Source organism: Aethalodelphis obliquidens, unplaced genomic scaffold (assembly GCF_003676395.1).
Source record: "Aethalodelphis obliquidens isolate GAN/ISIS:26980383/991018 unplaced genomic scaffold, ASM367639v1 scaffold42, whole genome shotgun sequence".
Taxonomy (NCBI): Eukaryota; Metazoa; Chordata; class Mammalia; order Artiodactyla; family Delphinidae; genus Aethalodelphis; species Aethalodelphis obliquidens.
This window is the reverse complement of record NW_020837986.1, coordinates 9122620-9141449: the sequence shown is the minus strand read 5'-3', so window position 1 is coordinate 9141449 and position 18830 is coordinate 9122620. Positions and strand designations below refer to the sequence as shown.

At 56.3% G+C, this 18830-nt stretch overlaps 1 protein-coding gene across 3 annotated transcripts in view; it reads right to left on the bottom strand.

Annotated features, from left to right (window-relative positions):
• The window catches only part of MTCL2 (microtubule crosslinking factor 2), a 73157-nt gene extending 55094 nt beyond the window's left edge, over positions 1 to 18063 (bottom strand). For 2 of the 3 annotated variants that reach the window (XM_027078364.1, XM_027078365.1), the window contains exon 1: positions 17034 to 18063. In XM_027078364.1, coding sequence (XP_026934165.1) covers positions 17034 to 17708 — 675 coding nt within the window. In that variant the 5' untranslated portion in view covers positions 17709 to 18063. The remainder of the gene's footprint in view (positions 1 to 17033) is intronic. The other variant, XM_027078363.1, reaches the window with a different exon arrangement.
• Between the last annotated feature and the right edge of the window lie 767 nt (positions 18064 to 18830).

Genomic DNA, 18830 nt, shown 5'->3' with positions numbered 1-18830 from the left:
GACCGCTTATTTTTCTAACTTTTAAATAACTGATTTTTTCGGGACTTCCCTGGTAGTCCCGTGGTTAAGAAGCCGCCTTCCAATGCAGGGGATGCGGGTTCGATCCCTGGTTGGGGAACTAAGATTCCACATGCCGCGGGGCAATTAAGCCCATGTGCCACAATTAGAGAGTCCGCGCACCGCAACTAAGGCCGCGCACTCTAGAGCCCAAGTGCCACAACTAGAGAGGAGTCCATGTGCCGCAACGAAGAGCCCGCATGCGCAAAAAAAGAAAAGATTCTGCATGCTGCAACGAGGATCCCGCATGCTGTAACTAAGACCCGATGCAGCCAAATAAATATTTTTTTTTAAAACTGATTTTTCTGTTTATAAAAGTAAATGACGGGACTTGCCCGGTGGCTCAGTGGTTAAGAATCCACCTGCCAATGCAGGGGGCACAGGTTAGAGCCCTGGTCCGGGAAGATCCCACATGCCGCAGAGCAACTAAGCCCGTGCGCCACAGCTACTGAGCCTGCGCTCTAGAGCCCATGCGCCACAACTACTGAGCCCACGTGCCACTACTACTGAAGCCCGCGCACCTGGAGCCCATGCTCCGCAACAAGAGAAGCCACCGCAATGTGAAGCCCGTGCACCGCAACGAAGAGTAGCCCCTGCTCACTGCAACTAGAGAAAGCCTGCATGCAGCAACGAAGACCCAACGCAGCCAAAACTAAATAAATAAATAAATTTTAAAAAATGTTAATCATAAAAAAAATTATTAAAAAAAGTAAATGACGGTCATAAAGACAGTTTTGAAAACAGAAAACATAAACCACTCATCATTCCTCCACCTGGTCTTGAATCACAGTGGTTCTCAAAGTGTGGTCCCTGGACCAGCAGCATTAGCAACACTGGTGGGGGACTTGCCAGAAATCCTCACGCCCTGACTGAGAACTCCTGAATCCGAAACCCTGGAAATGGGGGCCCCTGAGTGACTCTAATGCAGGGTGTTTCCTTCCAGTCTTTTTTTTTTTTTTTTAATTTATTTTTTGGCTGCATTGGGTCTTCTTTGCTGCATGTAGGCTTTCTCTAGTTGCAGCGAGAAGGGGCTACTCTTCATTGCGGTGCACGGGCTTCACATTGCGGTGGCTTCTCTTGTTTCGGAGCACGGGCTCTAGGCACACAGGCTTCGGTAGTTGTGGCTCACAGGCTCTAGAGCTCAGGCTCAGTAGTTGTGGCACACGGGCTTAGTTGTTCCATGGCGTGTGGGATCTTCCCGGACCAGGGCTCGAACCCGCGTCCCCTGCATTGGCAGGCAGGTTCTTAACCATTGTGCCACCAGGGAAGTCCCTTCCTTCCAGTCTCTTTCCTTAAATGGGCAAGAGTCACATGTCTCAGCACACAAGTCCTCAGCCCAGAGCCTGGCACAGAGCGGGGTCTCAATAAGCATCTATTGAAGAAGTGAATGAATGAATGACCTTTCTCACATGAGCAGCTGTCTCTCCAGGCCTGCCCTTCACCACAGTCCATTTCTGCAAATGCAGGATGTTGCATTCATGCCAGCTCCATCTCTCCGTGGAGGCCAAGGGGGGCCCAGGCCTCTCGGGGGCTTGTCCCAGCTGCAGGCAGAATGCGGTCAGCCCCTCCTGGCACCGTCCACGTGAGAGGGTGACTCCACAAAGGCTGAATTGTGGCCTGCACGCCTGGGTCTGCTGGGATGTGTGCAGCAGAAGCTGAGCTTTTGGGGTCTGAGGTGGGGGCTGGGAAAGGGGCTGCTGGGACATGGGGAGGGGGCTGAAGGTAGGACTCTGCTTCCCTCCAGAGGTTCTTGGACCTCACTGAGCCTCCCAGTCTCCCAGGACTTCATCCAGGGACTGTCTGATCCAACCGAGGGAGCTGGTAGGGAATCGCCAGCGGGTAGTGGGTGGGGAGCTCATGCTTCCCTTCAAAGACAGCTCAGTAGGGCTTCCCTGGTGGCACAATGGCTAAGAGTCCGCCTGCCAATGCAGGGGACGTGGGTTTGAGCCCTGGTCCGGGAAGATCCCACGTGACACGGAGCAACTAAGCCCTCGTGCCATAACTACTGAGTCTGTGCTCTAGAGCCCTCAAGCCACAACTACTGAAGCCCACATGCCACAACTACTGAAGCCCGTACGCCTAGAGCCCGTGCTCCGCAACAAGAGAAGCCACCACAATGAGAAGCCCGTGCACGGCAACAAAGAGTAGCCCCCGCTCGCCTCAACTAGAGAAAGACCGCGTGCAGCAACAAAGACCAAACGCAGCCAAAAATTTTTTTAAAATTAATTAATTAAAAAAAAGTTTCCTCCATTAAAAAAAAAAAAAAAAAAAAAGACAGCTCAGTGTCCGCTGAGCCTCTCACCCCAGCCCCGGGGAAATGCGGAGAGAGGGGGCCAACACCACTGAACTACGCCAGCCCAGTGGCTATACAACAAGGTTGTCAGAGACCCCCCAACGTCGGTGGGGAAACCCAGACTTCATCCCCCACTGCAGACAGGAAGAGGCCACACTGCCCAGCAGTGCCCACCTCAGAGCCCAGGGGCCCCCGATTCTCAAACCGCACCCCCCCGCCACAGTCAGAAAGTCTGGACTGAAGAAGCTGAGCAAAGGTGCTCAGATCAGGTACAGCCTGCCAGGCCTCCAAACCCATCCCCTCCGGCCGCTCCTTCAAGGAAACCTCTCCTCCCCTTGAAGCTTACCCTGATTATTTAACCTGGGCTGAGAACGGGGAGTGGAGTGGGGAGGACGGGGGACAGGATTGGGCACCCACGCTGCTGCCAGGGTAGTCAGCCTTTCCCTTTACAGAGAATGTTTATTTTGCTCTGATTATAGAGGTAATACCTGTTTATTGGGAAAAAAAAAAAAGCAGATAGCTTTCTATCTCCTCCACTTTCCCACTGGTCTCTGCGTTAGGTACAAGCTTCTTACCCTGGAATCTGAGCACACCCCTCTTCCACCGCCCCCCCACCCACCCCGGGTCTCCTCCCCACTTCTGTCTTGCCTCTGCCCTCCATGTCCAGGTACACCACGACGAAGAAATAGCCACCACCTATCGGGAAGCTCACTAATTACCAGGCCCAGTCCAAGCACAGTACGTGCACAATAGTTTGACCCCTTACCAGCTCTGTGAGGTAGGTAGGGAAAATGTTCCCACTTTGCAGATGAGGAAACTGAGGCTCAGAAGTTTTCCAGAGCTGCTCAAGCAAAGGAGCGGTGGAGTTGGAATCCAAACAAGCCCTGTAACCCTGGGCCAGTTCATCTTAACTGTGTGTTCTACTCCCAGGGTTGCTTGAGCTATTCCCTCTGCTAGAGAGCCTTTGCCAGGCTAACTGCTAACTTTCTCATCCTTCCAGAGTATTCCCTCCTCCCCCAATCTGATTCAAACCCCACGCTCTGAACTCCATTCTTCTTGTGCTAACAACTTTAGGTCACATTTGCTCGTCTTCAAGTCTATCTTCCCCAGGAGCTGGCGGGGAGGGCAGGTGCTGGGTCTGACTCGTGTCTGGTCCCCAGCACAGCCCTGGACAGGACATGGGACGGAGCAGGCACCCGTAACTGTCTATGGGTGGGTAGATGAATGAATGAAAGGAGTATGGCTTCTGCCCTGCCCAGCCTCTCTCACAGCCCAGAGAGGGCAGGCCCTCCTGATCCCAGCCCCAGGTCAGCTGCAAAGAGTCAGGGAGAGCCTAGGCTGCTCCAGGCCTCAGACCCCCATGCCACCTCAGGAGGATGGGCAGGGTCTCTCGAACCTCAGCTCACCCACCCACTCCCTGCCCACAAGTACACCTCTGTCCATCCTCCCTCACATCCTCTAATGACCCATGAGGTCAGCCTGCAGGAATCAGCCTCTCAGGGGCAGACCCGCTCCCTGAAATGGATTGGTTCCCAGGAATCCTGAGGGAATTGGCCAGGAAGAGTCTTTTGGTCCACGCTGGGCCGGAGGGCCAGACATGAGCTCACACTACCGCTAATAATAGCGTGGCATTGCATGGCAGCACGGGGCTTCACAGTTTACAAAGACATTCCATGTGAGTCATCTCACGGGTCCTCACAGAAGCCCCATGGACAGGCAGGACAGGAATCACCATCTCTGTTCTAGAGGCAAAGAACTGCAGAGGAGCACAGGGGAGGTGGGCTGTGTCCAGGGTCACACAGAGACACCTCCAAGCGGGACTCGGGTTGCAGACTTCACGCTCTTTCACCTGCACCAGAATGCAGTGAGTCCATGAACTTGGATGGGAAGGGAAAAAAAAAAAATCACGTCTTTACTTTCACTAATGCTAACTAAAAATTAACGTTTCCTTCTATTCTGGACAAGCCACGGCTGTATCAGCAGTACTTACAGTTTCGGCACCAAAAGAAACCACAGATATTTTCATATCCCATAACAGCTGTTGCAGAAATGTCAAAGTATTGTATACACTCATCAGTACTTTGAAATTACAGTAGTTAACAGACCTGTTTCCAGATCTTATGAGTTAATAAACACACATATTACTATATCATAATTTAAAAATATACTTTGATAACTATATTTCAATATGCTTGCTTTCCTTTATATTTTGTTTTAAACATTTAAAAACATTATTCTGAGAATTACTCTCAGCACATGGTGCAAAATAAGATGGAGTCTGTGTTCCCTCTGGAGCCCTCTGGAGCTGCCTCATCTGTCGCCACCCCAGACCCTTGCTCTCCACCATCAGGGCATAAAGCTGGCGAAGCAGAGCTCCGCTTTCGCGCCACGTTTAAAATGTTCCAGGAGGGATGTCCCTGGTGGCGCAGTGGTTAAGAATCCGCCTGCCAATGCAGGGGACACGGGTTCGAGCCCTGGTCCGGGAAGATCCCACATGCCGTGGAGCAACTAAGCCCGTGCGCCACAGCTACTTAGCCTGCGCTCTAGAGCCCGCGAGCCACAACTACTGAGCCCCAGAGCCACAAATACTGAAGCCCGCACACCTGGAGCCTGTGCTCCGCAACAAGAGAAGCCCCCGTGATGAGAAGCCCGCGCACTGCAATGAAGAGTAGCCCCCGCTTGCCACAGCTAGAGGAAAGCCCGCGCACGGCAATAAAGACCTAACGCAGCCAAAATAAATAAATAAAAATAAAATTGAAATAAATAAATAAAATGTTCCAGGGAATTCCATGGCAGTCCAGTGGTTAGGACTCAGTGCTTCCACTGCCGTGGACCCCGGTTCGACCCCGGGTGGGGGAACTAAGCTCCTGGAGGCCTTTCGGTGCAGCCAAAACAAAATAAAATGTTTCAGGAAAGAATGCTTTCTTCAGGAAACCTACAGGAATGTAAGATGATTAATCTCTGCACAATGAGGACAGAAGGGGGCGGGGGTGAGATGTGGGGCTACTGGAACACTCGCAGTGACTCCAGATGCCTGGGTCTGATGGAACTGGTCTGGAAAAGTAGATGGTGAGGTCTCCCGACCCGTGGGGCTGGAGGTGAAAGCGACCAAACACGAAGCCCCTCTGCAGAAACACAGCAAGCAGCGATGGGTGGGTGAGCGTCAGCAACAGCTCCCAGCTGGCCCACGGGGACAGGGAAGGAACCAGGGGGACAGGAGGCTCCTGAAGGCGTGAGGAGGCAGCCTCTTACCAGCCACCAAGGAAGAGACTGTTCCAGCGCAGAGGTCCCCTGGCCAACTCCCTCCCAAGAGAATCAGCCCCCACAGGGCTAGGGTGGACCCTGGGAGGGGCCTGTTCACCCAGCATCCCCAGGGAACTCTGATCTGGGCCCTGCACACCACATTCTAGAAACCCTGGGATACTAAGGCTAGGTCAGGAGCAGGGAGCCGGGGTCTCAGCCCACCCAGCTCCAACGGGGACTCTGCACTGCCTGGGCCTCCTTCCATTCTGCATCTGTCTCCCACCTCCTCACTGCTCCACCTCAAATGCCACCTCCACCAAGAAGCCTCCCTGGCTACCTCGGAGCACAGCCGTTTTGTATGAACTATTAGTGAGTATCTCTGGTGGGCCCGATTCATCACCAAATCACTGGATTTAGTCCCCATGATGGTCAGTCTGCTCCCCACTAATCTGTTCTTCACTTAGTACATGGAGTGATTTTTTGTAAACTGTTACTCTCCTGTTTAAAACCCTCCAACAATCGCCAAAATCTGGAAACAACCTAAATGTTCCTCAACTGGTGAATGGCTAAATGGCGGTACATCCATATAATGGAATACAACTCAGCAAGAAAAAGGAAGGAAATGCCAATACCCACAACCACGCGGTCGGAGCCCAAACGCATTATACCAAGTGAAGGGAGTCAGACTCCGTTGGCTACGTACTGTATTAAGCCATTTCCATGACACTCTGGAACAGGCAAGACTATAGGGACAGAAAACAGATCAGTGGTTGCCAGGGGCTGGGGGAGGAGGGAGGAACTGACTACAAAGGGGCACGGGGGAATTTTGGAGGTCGATGGTTCTCTCTTGATTGTGGTGGTGGTTAACAGAGCTGTGTGCATTTGTCAAAACTCATTTCACGGTATGTAAATCACTGGACTTGAAAGCAAAACAGAAGGCTGATCCTGCCTACCTGTCCATCTTCATCTCCCCCCATTCCTCCTCTTGTTGGCTACACTCTAGCCACTTGGGTCTTCTCCCCGCAGCCAGAAGACACCTTGCGTGTCCTACCTCTAAGCCTCTGCCTGGATTCCCCTCCCCTGCATCTCCCACTACCGGCTCCCCATCCTGCTTGAAGCCTCCTCTTAAATGCCACCTCCTCAGAGAAGCCTTCCAGACCCTTCTAAGCCCACTGTGTTCATCTCAACCCCGTGTTTCTTTCAAGGAGCGTATCACAGGTCCCAGCCCAACTGCGTCCCTGCCCAATTTCAAACCTTACCCAAATTTATCACCTCCTGCCCAGGTTCTAGGGACCCAACCCACCAATGGGCAACAGACCCAGGAAGAATGACAGCTGAGCTAAGGGACCCAGAACCTTCACTCTGTGGGAGCCTCTGCCTGGCCTGCCTTCTCCCACACCACCCTGCCCCCCACGGTCCCTCCCTCAGGCCAAAGTCCAGGCTGCCTGCCCATCTGCCACCCTGGCTCTGGCCCGGGCCACTCACCCTAGCCCGGAAGGGCTGACCTGCAGTTTGGGCCAGCAGTGGCCACAAGGGCGGCATGCCAGACCCCCGAGAGGCCAGGGCAGCCATCTGCTGTCCCTTCTGCCTGTCCTCCAGGGTGTGTCAAGGCTCCAGATGAGATCTTCACACTTGGACCCCAAGGAGGGCAGAAGGCTCTGCAGAGCTCCACTTTCCTCCCAGCTCAAAAGCCAAGACTGTGGGAGTAGCAGCAGGCGGAGGGGAACCCAGAGACACCATCCCTTCACAAGCAGGGACACTGAGGCCTAGAGAGGGACTGGGGACAACCCCATAGTCCCCCAGACTGAACAGAGTCAAGCAGGGAGGGACTCGGGGTTCCCGCCTCCCAGCTTAGCCTCATTGCCTGGAGGCTGGGCTCTAGTTTTAGGGGAGTCAGGGTCAAGGGTCCTGGAAGAGGAGGGCCAGGACCCCAGCCAGGCACGGCCATGCTACACAATGCCCCCTCCCACTGGCATGGAGGCTGCCTGGTCCCAGTGACACACAGGGTCATGAGGGAAGACAGGGTCCTGAACTTACCTCTCCAACAGCAATAAACAGTAACAGGCACGGAGCTCGCTGAGCACTCCCCCTGTGCCACGCACGTGCCAGGTAGCACACACTACCTCACTGCATCCCCAGCCACCCACTGACTGGTGAGGAACTGAGGTCAGAAAGGTCTACTCAAGGTCATAGTTCAATGGCACAGCCAGGATTTGAGTCCAGTTTGAGCTCCATTAAACGAGACTAGACAGTCTCTATAATGGGACAACAGTGAGAATCATAATAGCTAACGTTTACAAGGGTTTACCATGTGCCAGACACCTGGCTGAGATCTGAGTGAATGTTCGTTATCTCAATGACAGTCCCTTTGAGGAAAGTGCTATTACTTTATGCCCATTTTACAGATAAGTAAACAGAGGCTCAGGAAGATGAAGGCTCCAAAGGCAATCAGGAGTGAGCCTCCCAGATGTGGCACAGCTCTGTGCGTGAGACCACAGACACTCTCTCTGGTGGGGAGCTGTGTGTGTGTGTGCGTGTGTGGAAGGGGTGGGCAGGGAGGAGATGCCCGGAGAACACTGCCCACCAAGGCCAGGTCTGGCTTGTCACTGCCCCATTCCAGGCCTCACCCGCCAGAGCAGGGAGACCTCTGCAGTCCCTGATGCCTCTGGGGAGGCACTCACAGCGGGGACACCCGACAGCATCCCTCCTGTCCTTTCTCTGTTGACAGGAAGGAAGGCAGCTTTTGGATCTGGATGTGTTTAAAACATCCCCCAAAGGGCCTCTGGGCCACAGCCAAATCTCTGAGCAAAGAGCATCACGAGATCCCAGTCCTTCTGCCTCTTGCCACTTGCAGGCTGTGTGACCTCTGGCAAGTCCTTTAACCTCTCTGAGCCTCAGTTTACTTACACTTGTGTGAAAGGAAGGGATTAAGTCCCACCCTGGTAAGATCCCTGCCCTCATGCAGAGCACATAGGGGGAGGGGCTGGAGTGAAACCTGTAATTATCCAATTAATAATCTAATTACTGTAGAGGTAAATGCCCCAAAGGAGCCTATAAGAAGCCCCTTCGTGTCTAACACAGGAGCCTGGCCTGGAGCTGAACACATGAAGGTGGAGGAGGAAACCAAGGGAGGCGGGAGGGAACTACAGTAAAAAGGCCCCCGCAGTGGGAAGAATGCAGGGATAGAGGCTTGGGGTGCATGGAGCGCTCAGAACTGGGGTGGAGCAGGGGTGAGGTGAGGCTGAGAAAGGCAGGACCACACAGGCCACCCAGGCAATTGGGCAGGGCCCAGGAGGGGTGTGGAGGGGAGAGGCTGATGCAACTGACCCAGAAGATTCCATGTGGATCTGGGGCAAAACCACGGGAAAGATGTTTAACTGGTCCAGCCTAGCCACAGGAGACCCAAAACGGTTTTTCTATTGGAGCCTGAGCTTCTCTTTGCGGTGCAGGCAATGGGAGATTATTCACCCCAGTCTTAGAATGTGGGACCCCAAAGGCAGCCCTGCATCAGCAAAGGAGTATCAGCATCCCCATTTTACAGAGGAGGAGACTGAAGCTTATAAAGGCAAAGCTCATAGAGGAAAAGGCGGAACCAGGATTCAAGCCCAGGTGGGCTCGGCTCTAGACCACAGTGCTCTTCACCACCTTCGACCCCAGAGAAGGGAAAGGCTGGCCTGCTGCTCTCACCTTCTCTGACTCCCTGCCATTCCTCAGGGAGGCCAGTGCCATCCGCTGACCTGTGGGCCTCCAGTGAATGCCAGGGCCAGCCTAGCCCAGAACACCCCAGAGTCTCTAGCTCTTTCCCCACCCCAGCTCCAAGTTCCTTCTGGCACCAGAAGGAAGAGAATGTGACTGCAGATGAGGTCACGCCTATGGGGCATCCGGGGCAATGACCTTAGTAATAACCTTGGCTGCTGGTCAGGCCTCTGCTTAGAATTTAGCCGAGCCCCTCCCCTGGGGAACTCTCTCTGCCCCAGCAGCTACACAGGACATGGGGATCCCTCCCTTCTGCTGTGCCCAGGACAGTGCTGGATGTGCCACATACCTGAATACTAATCCTCCCAAGTGCTCTGCAAGAAAGGGATTAAGTTCCCATTTTACAGATAGGAAGACTGAGGCTTGATGAGGGGGCCTTGCACATGGGGTTCATGTACAGGGAGGAGGTGACAAAGCAAGGTTTGGCCCCAGACCTGATCCCAAAGGTGGAATTTGTCCACCTTCCTCCCGAGAGGCCCTGGGGCCTTGTGTTCGGTGCTACAGACACATGGAAAGGAGGCAGCTCCTAGCTCTGCTATAGGTCAACACGGCCCCCTCCCAGCAAGGCGTTCACAATGCCTCGGCTCAGTTCGGCATCCAGTGCCCTTCCCCAGCAGGCCCAACTCCCCTTCCCAGCCTCTCCCTCACCACTGCCACCCCCAACTCCCTCCAGCTCTTCTGTTTTAAGCCTGCAGCCGGCCTGCAGCCCACCTGCAGACCCTGATCACTGCCTTTCCTTCAACCATGCAACAAATATTTATTGAGTCCCTATGATGTGCCAGGCACGGTCCCAGCAGCTGGACACAGAGGTAGTCATTCAAGGCTAACTCCTCCACTCTAATGCCTCCTCCTCCAGGAAGTCTTCCAGGTCCCTCCTCTGAGTGCCCACATGTCCTCCAACCTTCTCTATCCTGGCCTCCTTTTCCCAGGCAGAATCAGGCACCCTTTAGGGATGGCAGTGGCATGGCCCTCCACAGTCCCCAGCAAAGGGGGAGGGGGAGGAGGCGGGAGATGAGGGCAAGCAGGAAATTCCGAGGAAATTAGAAGGGAGTTGCCCCTGGGCGCTGGCAGGCCTGACAATTGCTCCATTTCACTCAGTTCATTGGGCCCAGGCCCAAGTGCTGCGTGTCCGGGGCCTGAGGGCCTTTGGTGCCTCTTCTCCACCTTGGTGACCTGCCAGCCCCTTATCTGCCTACATACCACTCAGCCCCAGCCAGGCTCCTAGGACCCCCAGATCCAGAAGATTGCCAAGTCAAGCCCCTGCCACACTCCTCACTGTTCCCAGCAGCCTAGTGGAAGGAAGCCTCGTGGAGGAGCTAAAAACAGTAGTTTGTACACATGAGCTCCAGGGAGACACGGGCCAGGATTTCCTGCGTTTCTGTGCAGCTGAAGTGTCACAGCCAGTTTGTGTGTGTGTGTGCGTCTGGGGAACCTGGTCTGTGGGTCTTTGGCTCCTGTTAGCAAATGCTACAGGCCTGACATCTGAGTGCCCTGTGCTCGTGTCCTGCTTCTATGTACGTGGCTACATGTCTTGCTCATGTGTGTCTCTTGGGTGTGTGTCTGTGAGCCTGGGTGTGCAAGGACCTCTGCTGCTTGCTCTCTCTGTGGAAGAGGCAGCGGGGGTGGCTGGGTGATGAGCTGTGTCTGTGCCCGCTGGGCAGGGGCGTATCCGTGGATTTCCGCGGATGCGAGCACCTGTGTGTAATGACTCTGTGTGGGTTTGTGTGTGCCCCCGCATATGCGTGTGTGCTTCCGATATGTCTGAGGGTGTCTCCAGGGACTGTCCATCTCTGGGACATGGCCAAGTGTGTCTGGGGGTGTGTAAGGGTGTGTTTCTGAGCCAGCAGTCTCCTAGGTGGTGTGAGTCTCTGTTGTGTCTGTTTGATAACTGCGGGTGTGATGAGACAGGAGGTGGTGTATCTTGCATGGGTTTGTGTACTTCTCTGAGCAGGTATCCTCCCTGATAAGTCTGGAGGTGTGCTTCTGCAAACAGACAGCACAAGCATGTCCCTGGATGTGTACGTGAGACATGTGTGAGTAGTCGTGGATCTCTGAGCGCACGCTGTGAATATGTGTACCTGTGTTTGTGTGTGCAAGAAAGAGTGTGCCCAGGGACACAGGCCAAACCCCTCCGTAAGGAATGCTGGGAGCCCTGGTAGCTTCGTGGTCCCCCTAAGGCCTCAGCAGCAGCCACCTCACCTTCTGCATCTCATTCTCCATCTCGCTGGAGCTGCCCCCCGCCCCCCATGACAGGCGACCAGCTAAGGATCCTTAAAGACCCAGTTCTCAGAGCAGCTTCTTTCAGGCCACCTCTCAGCTGCCACAGGGAGGGCTGGGACTAGCCAGGAGCTTTGCTGACCATGGTGACCACTCCTCTCCCCCCCACAGTGACAGATATACTGGAGTCCTCCCCCTACAGCTCCCAGGAACTGAGAGCTTCACAACTTGTGGGTTACTGCCCCAGACAGGGGGCACAGGGCCTAGAAGCAGGTATGGGAATGGTGACAACCAAGACAGGCACTAACATTTACTGTGCACTCGATCTATATCATCACTCGGAAAAGGGCCCCCATGACCCTGGGGCAGACATGCTTACCTCCCATTTTTCAGAAGGAAAAACAGACTCTGAAAGACTGAGAATCTCACCCAGAGTCACAAAGCTTATAACTGGCAACACCAGGTGAGAACCCTGCTCTGTGAAACTTGGAGGCACAAGCCGCCTCTGGGAGAGGGTGGAAGAGAGCCTGGGGAAGGGAGCTCCTTGGGGTTGTCTAGTGAGGTTCCCAAGTACACCAGCTGTGCAATCTCGGGCACATTACATAACCTCTCGGTTTCCTCATCTGTCAAATGGGTCTGATATCAGAACCCTCCACACAGGATTGCTGTGAGGACTAAAGGACTTACTTAACCCAGAGCCTGGCACACTGGAAATGATCTAATTGTTGATAGCATTTGTGAGCAAGTACCACAGAAGGCGGGGGATCAGTGGTCTGGGGGTGTCCAGGCCAGCTCTAACATTCCAGCACTCTGGATTCCAACCTAACCATTATTTAACCCTTAAGTCTCGATCCAAACCCCCATCACTTCCTCCAAGACCTCAGAGCCCTGGTCCCAATCACACTTTCTACTAGTGCAGGGTCATGTACACACACGCAGGCACATGTCCCCCACACGCCGCCTGCAGGCTCCAGGTTCTGGGCCCCAGCAGATGTCATTCTCTACTTGCTCCCAACAAGTCTTAGCCTGGAGCCCTGCACACAACAGAATTCCTCTCAACAATTTATGTCCCAAACTAGACACGCTGTTAGCAACCACAAGCTCATGCTCCAGTCGGACTGTAGAAAGAACAGGACCCAGGGTTAGACCAACCATGTTGGAATCCCGGCTGTGTGACCAGGAGCCTCCATTTGCCCAAGTGTGCAATGGGAACTGGAGGGGAATTAGATGCTTCCTCTGGGCCCTTCTGGCTGACATCTAGATTGGCTACACTTCAAACACTCACACGTAGACCCTCCAAGGAGGTGGGGAGGCCTCGCTTCATGAAGCCCACTCAGCATGGAGTGTGATCACTCCTTCCTGTCCTCCTCGGAGCAGCTCCTGATTTATCAACATCCTAAAGCTAGGGGGATCCACCCTCCTGGCTTCTCCCAGCTCCCTCAAGAATGAAGGCTTTGACATCCTAACTGCTCATTGGCTAACAACAATAACAATTCCCTAAAAGACGCGGGATTTCGGGCTTCCCTGGTGGCACAGTGGTTGAGAGTCCGCCTGCCGATGCAGGGGACACGGGTTCGTGCCCCGGTCCGGGAAGATCCCACATGCCGCGGAGCGGCTGGGCCCATGAGCCGTGGCCGCTGAGCCTGCGCGTCCGGAGCCTGTGCTCCACAACGGGAGAGGCCACAACAGTGAGAGGCCTGCGTACCGCAAAAAAAAAAAAAAAAAAAAGATGCGGGATTTCACTGCATGCAAAATGTCTTCTTATCTAGTCACACCTCCCTGATTCCTGAAAACAATCCTATGAAGCTGCCCAGGCAGGTTCCATCATCTTCATTTTATAGATGGAAAAAAAAAAAAAAAAAAGCTCAGAGAGGCCAAGTGACTTGCTCATGGCCACACAGTAAACAGCAGAGTCAGGTCTCTAGACCAGGTCTTTGGGCTCCAACGCTCAGATTCTTCCATCCACACCAGGTGGGTTCCCAGCATGTCCTCAAAAGGTGCATGGGCAACAGTTAGTGGTGATGGGGAGATGGAAGACTTCAGACCACCTGGGTTTTGAAGGTCAAACAGTCCATGTGTCTGCCCTGCAGCCAAAGCTGTCTCTTAGAATCCTGGAACCTTAAAAGTTAATAACCTTCAGACTTCCTTGGCTGAGGTCAGGCAACTCAACTACAGCCTCCACATAAATATCCTCCCCAAGTAATCACAACCACCACATTTCGTGCCGTTTACCAGCTGCTTTCCACAAACCCCATGTCTTTATCCAACATGCAAGGTTGAATAACTCTGAATAACTCAACGGACAGCAAGCTCACTCCCTTCTCTGTAGCAGCTCCTTCTGTTGTCTCACTGAGAGAGAGCTGCCCCATTTCCACTTTTTCCACTCGGGCCCCAGAGTAAGCCTCATGCCACAGGAGATCTGCCATCACCCGCAAGGTCTTCCCCAGTTGATGGTTCCCAGGGCCGCCCGCCAGCTGGGAGGTGAGCTCGAGCAGGGCCCCACTGGACTCAGTGGGACTCAGCCCAAGGCAGCACGAGGCCTGCTGGGAACACACTGGGGATCTGAAGTCCTTCTCCTGGTAACTCAGATCCTGCATCTTAGAAGCAAAGTGGCCCAGAGGGGCAGGAAACACATCAAGAGTACAGGTACTCTTACTCCAAGCCTGGCTGCCTGGAGAACTGGCTCTGGGACCTGGAACAAGTCCCCTCCCCACTGTGGCCACAGTTTACCCATCTGTAGAATGAACAAAACAACACCTCCCATAACAGCCTCTACATCTATGGCCCACATTCAGGGCTCTAGATTTTCATCTTGCCTCTGTGAGGCTGGCAGCTGGAGAGAAGTTCAGGGACTGACCCATGTATACACAGTGTAACTGCACAATCTGGTCCTGCTCTCCTCTCCATCCAATCTCTTTCCTCTCTCCAGCCTTGGCACTGATCCTCGAAATCCACGAGCTTTTTCCTACTTCCCTGGGCCTGGAATGGTCTTACTCCAGCTCCTTATTCAGCTGGCGCCATCTCATCCTTCAGCCCCTGGCTTCCCTTAGCACCCCCAGCCCCAGCTTCATGTGCTCTCGGCACACTGTGTCCTTCCCCACCCTTATCACGATCCGTACTGTGACGTAGTGTATGACTTGTTTAATCCCAGTCTCCCCCACTAGATGAACAGCTCCATAAAAACAGACACTTCGTCCTCGCCCATGGCCGTATCCTCAGAACTGCTCTAGTGTCTGGTACACAGTAGGCCTTAAATAAGTAGTTGGTGAATGAATGAACGAGGGGCCGGGACTGCTTCAGGTGGGGAGGAGGATCTATTCTGCCCCCATGGAGTCCACAGGAGAACATGATAAGCGCCCACGGAAATGTGTCTCATACCACTTGAGAACAGCAGTGATCGAAATTACCCTCATCTGAGGCTCGCTACATGCCAGGCGCTCTAGTGGTGTTTGCACACATAACTCATTTAACCCTTAAGGCTGGAAGACGTGTGATGTCCCTTTATACAACGAGGAAACTGAGGTCCAGAGACATTAAGTAACTGGCCCAAGATCACACAGCCAGGAAGGCACAGACCCCAGATCTAACAGTGGCCTAAGACCTGCACGTGAAGCCAGAAACACTGCGTGAATGGGAGAAATTGAGGCTGCACCCTGACCCAGGCAGTGGGAGGTCCCCAGCCTGGCCCTGGCCCCTGTGAGACCTTAGGCTCAATCCCCAGGCTTCTGGAACTATTTTCCATCTTAACAGTCATGGGTGGCTCATAGGGACTCCAGAGCTCCGCCTGCTGACTTCCTGGAATGAACAGGAGCCCACAGGGGTGGGTGCGTGAGACCCTATAGCAGAGCTCTATGGCCCATCTTCCCTTGCCAAGGGGAGCAGTTGGGGCCAGGAGGCAGGAGTGAGGAGCTCGGGGTCCAAGTTTACAGCAGCTCAGGCAAAGAGTACTGGAAGCAGCTCAGAGCACCAACTGGGCAGGGCCAGGCCTCCTTCTGGCTTGTCTCCCTCCTCTTACCCCCCCTCCACTTGTCTTCTCCTCACCACTGGCTTTTGAATACTATAGGAGCTGACTGAACCCCTGATTGTCAACAGCAAATGGGGTCTTTAGGAAGGCTTACCCTCTCAATTAACAGATGAGAAAACTAAGCCCTGGCCTGAGGAAAGGTTAGAGGCTAAAGGGGTAGATTATTCTGATTCAGACAGACCCTGTCCTTCTATTCTATTTAGTGACAACAGTCACTAAACGTACGCTGGATAGCAGATGCTGGGGAAAATAGGGAAGGGGAAACACAGTTAAGTAAGATCTTACAGACTCTAATGAGAGAGAAACCCTTTTGGCCAGAAGAGCTACAATGCGAAGCTAAGTGCTGCTGGGCAGACGTAAATTAGCAGAGTGCCGTGAACTCGGCGGCTCCTGGCCAGGTGTGCTCTGGGTACTGTGCCAGGACATCAACTAATAAGAGTAGGTACATTTCAGCCTCTTCCAAACCACGCCCAGCCAGTGGTGGCAGAACCCATGAAGCTTCCCAGGCCAATATCGACACACAGGACTGGGCTGTCCCTAAAGCTGCCTCGGTGCCAGGCAGTGGGCAGACAGAGCCTGGCCTGCACCCAGCAGGTGCTAATGTCCACTGAAAGCGTGAAGGCCAAGCCTGCTCTCCCGGGGAAACTCTCAGGTCCCCACTGCGCCCCCCCAGAGGAAAGGCCCCTTTCAGATGTCAGTTTCCCTCCTCTCACTGGCAACATGGGAAGGAGATGGGCACTGCCGTGGGGCACCAGTGCAGCTGTGCGTGCACAGGGCCTGTCCCAAACTGGGCAGAAGACAATACCCTGGGATTTAGGAAGCTGCCTCTGAACCGGTTCTCCCACGACATCATCCTCCCAGGCTGTGGGACCGTTAGGGCGGAAGTCGGACTCTAGCCAAGGGGATGTTCCCAGATGTCAATGCTTTCAAACCGGACCCGCCCTGAAAGGCAGGCAGGGACAGGCCTGAGCCAGGAAAGCCCTGGGTAGAGACTCAGGATGGTGTTCTGGCCTCTCCTTGGCAGGGGATGGCCACAGGTCTCCCTGGCAGCACCGCACAGCAGTGCCTGTCCCAGAAAGGAGAGCCGCCAGAGGCCTAGCCTCTGGCTTGGGGGTGGAGGCTCCGAGCAGCTGTATCAGAGGTCCAGCCCCTCGCTGAGTACCCACCCCCATCCCAAGTACCGCATCTAGGCATCCTCCAAAGTACTTTTCTCAAGCTCCCCTTCCCAAATCAGGGTCCTTTGGGCAGTCTCCTCTTCCAGGTTCCTTCCTCAGGAGACGGTGTCCCAGATACAACAGGAAGCGGGATGTGAGGGAGCCCCTGAGGGTTTAGGCCCCTTTCCCAGTTCGTGCGGTGGGACAGCGGGCCGGCTGGTGCCTCAGGCCGGTGGGGCTGACACCCGCGCCTCCCCGCGGCCTCCCTTTCCCGCACCAGCGCCCTCACCTTGAGATAGTCGTTTTCTGAGCGCAGCTCCTCCAGCTCTCGCACGAAGCCGCCGGGCCCGCAGTCCAGCATCTCCTCAGTGAGGTCGGAGAAGGCGAGCGAGGCACTGAGTGGCAGGCGGCTGCTCCCCACCGACGACGCGGCCACCGACGGCTCCTCGGGGGAGGCGGGGGGCCGCGGAGGCTGTTGTGCGGACGGCGCAGGCTGGGACGGCTGCCCGGTGCGGGCCCCCGCCGGGCCCCCGGCCGCCGACTCAGCGTCGCTGCTCAGCGCCAGCTCCAGGCCCAGCAGGCGCGCCTCCTCCGACGCGCAGTCCGACACCTCCGAGCTGCTGTCGGTGAGGCTGGGCGGCGGTGGCGGCGGTCGCGGCCCGGTACCCGGGCGCGGACGGCCCTTGGCGCGGACCCCAGTGCGGACACCGGCCACCCGGGTCCCTGAGCCCCGCGCCCCGGACGCCACCGCACGCCCCTTCTTGTCGGGCCGCGCCGAGGACGCGGCGCTGCAGGCGGCCGCTGAGCCCGGGCCTGGGCCGCGGCGGCCCTTGGCCAGCGACCAGCCGGCCACGTCCTTGGGCCGGGCCGGCGACGGCGCGCGGTGGCTCTTCTTCCTCTCCGGAGCGGGAGCAGGCGGGGGGCCGCAGCCCCGAGCCGGGGACTCCCCCGCCGGCACCTCCATCGCGGCCTCCCTCGGCCTTAGCGAGCGGCGCGCATGGCCCGGGCCCGCCCGGCCTCCGCGCCCCGTGGGAGGCTCCTGGCGCCCCTCCGGCCGCTGGGGCCGCGGCTCCTCTCGGCCCACCTCAGCCCCCCGGCTGCGCTCCGGCCCCGACCCCCGCCGTACTGTCTCTCCGCTGCCCTGGGCTCGGAGAGACCGGCCCGATCGCCTCCAGGCGCCCCGGCTCCGGCTCCGGCTCCGCCCGGCGCCCGCCCCTTCGGCCTCGCCGCGCCCCCGGAGCGCGCCCGGGCCCCGGCTGCCTGCACGCCGATCGCTCTCTCGGGCTCCGAGTCCGGCTGCGGCCCGGGCCCCGGCTCCGCCCGGCGCGGCCCGCCCCCCGCGCAGCCCCGCCAGCTCCCCGCCCAGCCGCCTCGGCTCGGGGGCGCGCGGCTCCGCGAACAAAAGGCGGACGCGGCGGGAGCGGCAGGGAGGGACACAGGCAGCGAGCGAGGGAGGGATCTGCGAAGCAACAGCGACCCCCTCGAGGGTCAGGCGGGCCGGGGCCGCTGTGGCCCGGACTCCCTTCCCCTCCGCTCCGCCGCCGCCCCCTCCCCTGCTGGCCTGGGGAACGCACCCGGCGGAGGCGCCCCTGCTCCCCTCGTCCACGCAGGGGTCGCGCGAGCGGCGAGAGGGGGGACTCCTAGGTAGAGGCCGGGTGGACCTCAGATCGCGGGAGCCAGCATCCATATACACGCCGAGCACCTCGCCCCTCGAGGCTGTGCAGAGCGTGCGCGAACTCCGCCCCCCTGAACCTCGCAGAGCAAGACCGATTATCCCAATGTACAGATGGGTAAACTGAAGCCAAGGGAAGACAGGCGATCAGCCCACGGTTAGCGGCAGAGCCGGGATGGAAGCCAGACCTCGCGCCTCCAGGGCGTGCTCCGCATCTTCTGGCTTGGCTTCCCTCTCACAGTCGTGGGGAGCGTCGGGCCCTGGGTGCATGCCCGGCTCTGCACGCCGTGAGCGGCTTGTGATCCCAGGCGTACTCCCTCCTCCCCTGACCCCGGTCTCAGGTTCTGCGGGGCTAAAATGGAGGCGACCCGTTCTCAGGAGTCAGACCAGCGCATGCTTTGGGAATAGGTTTTG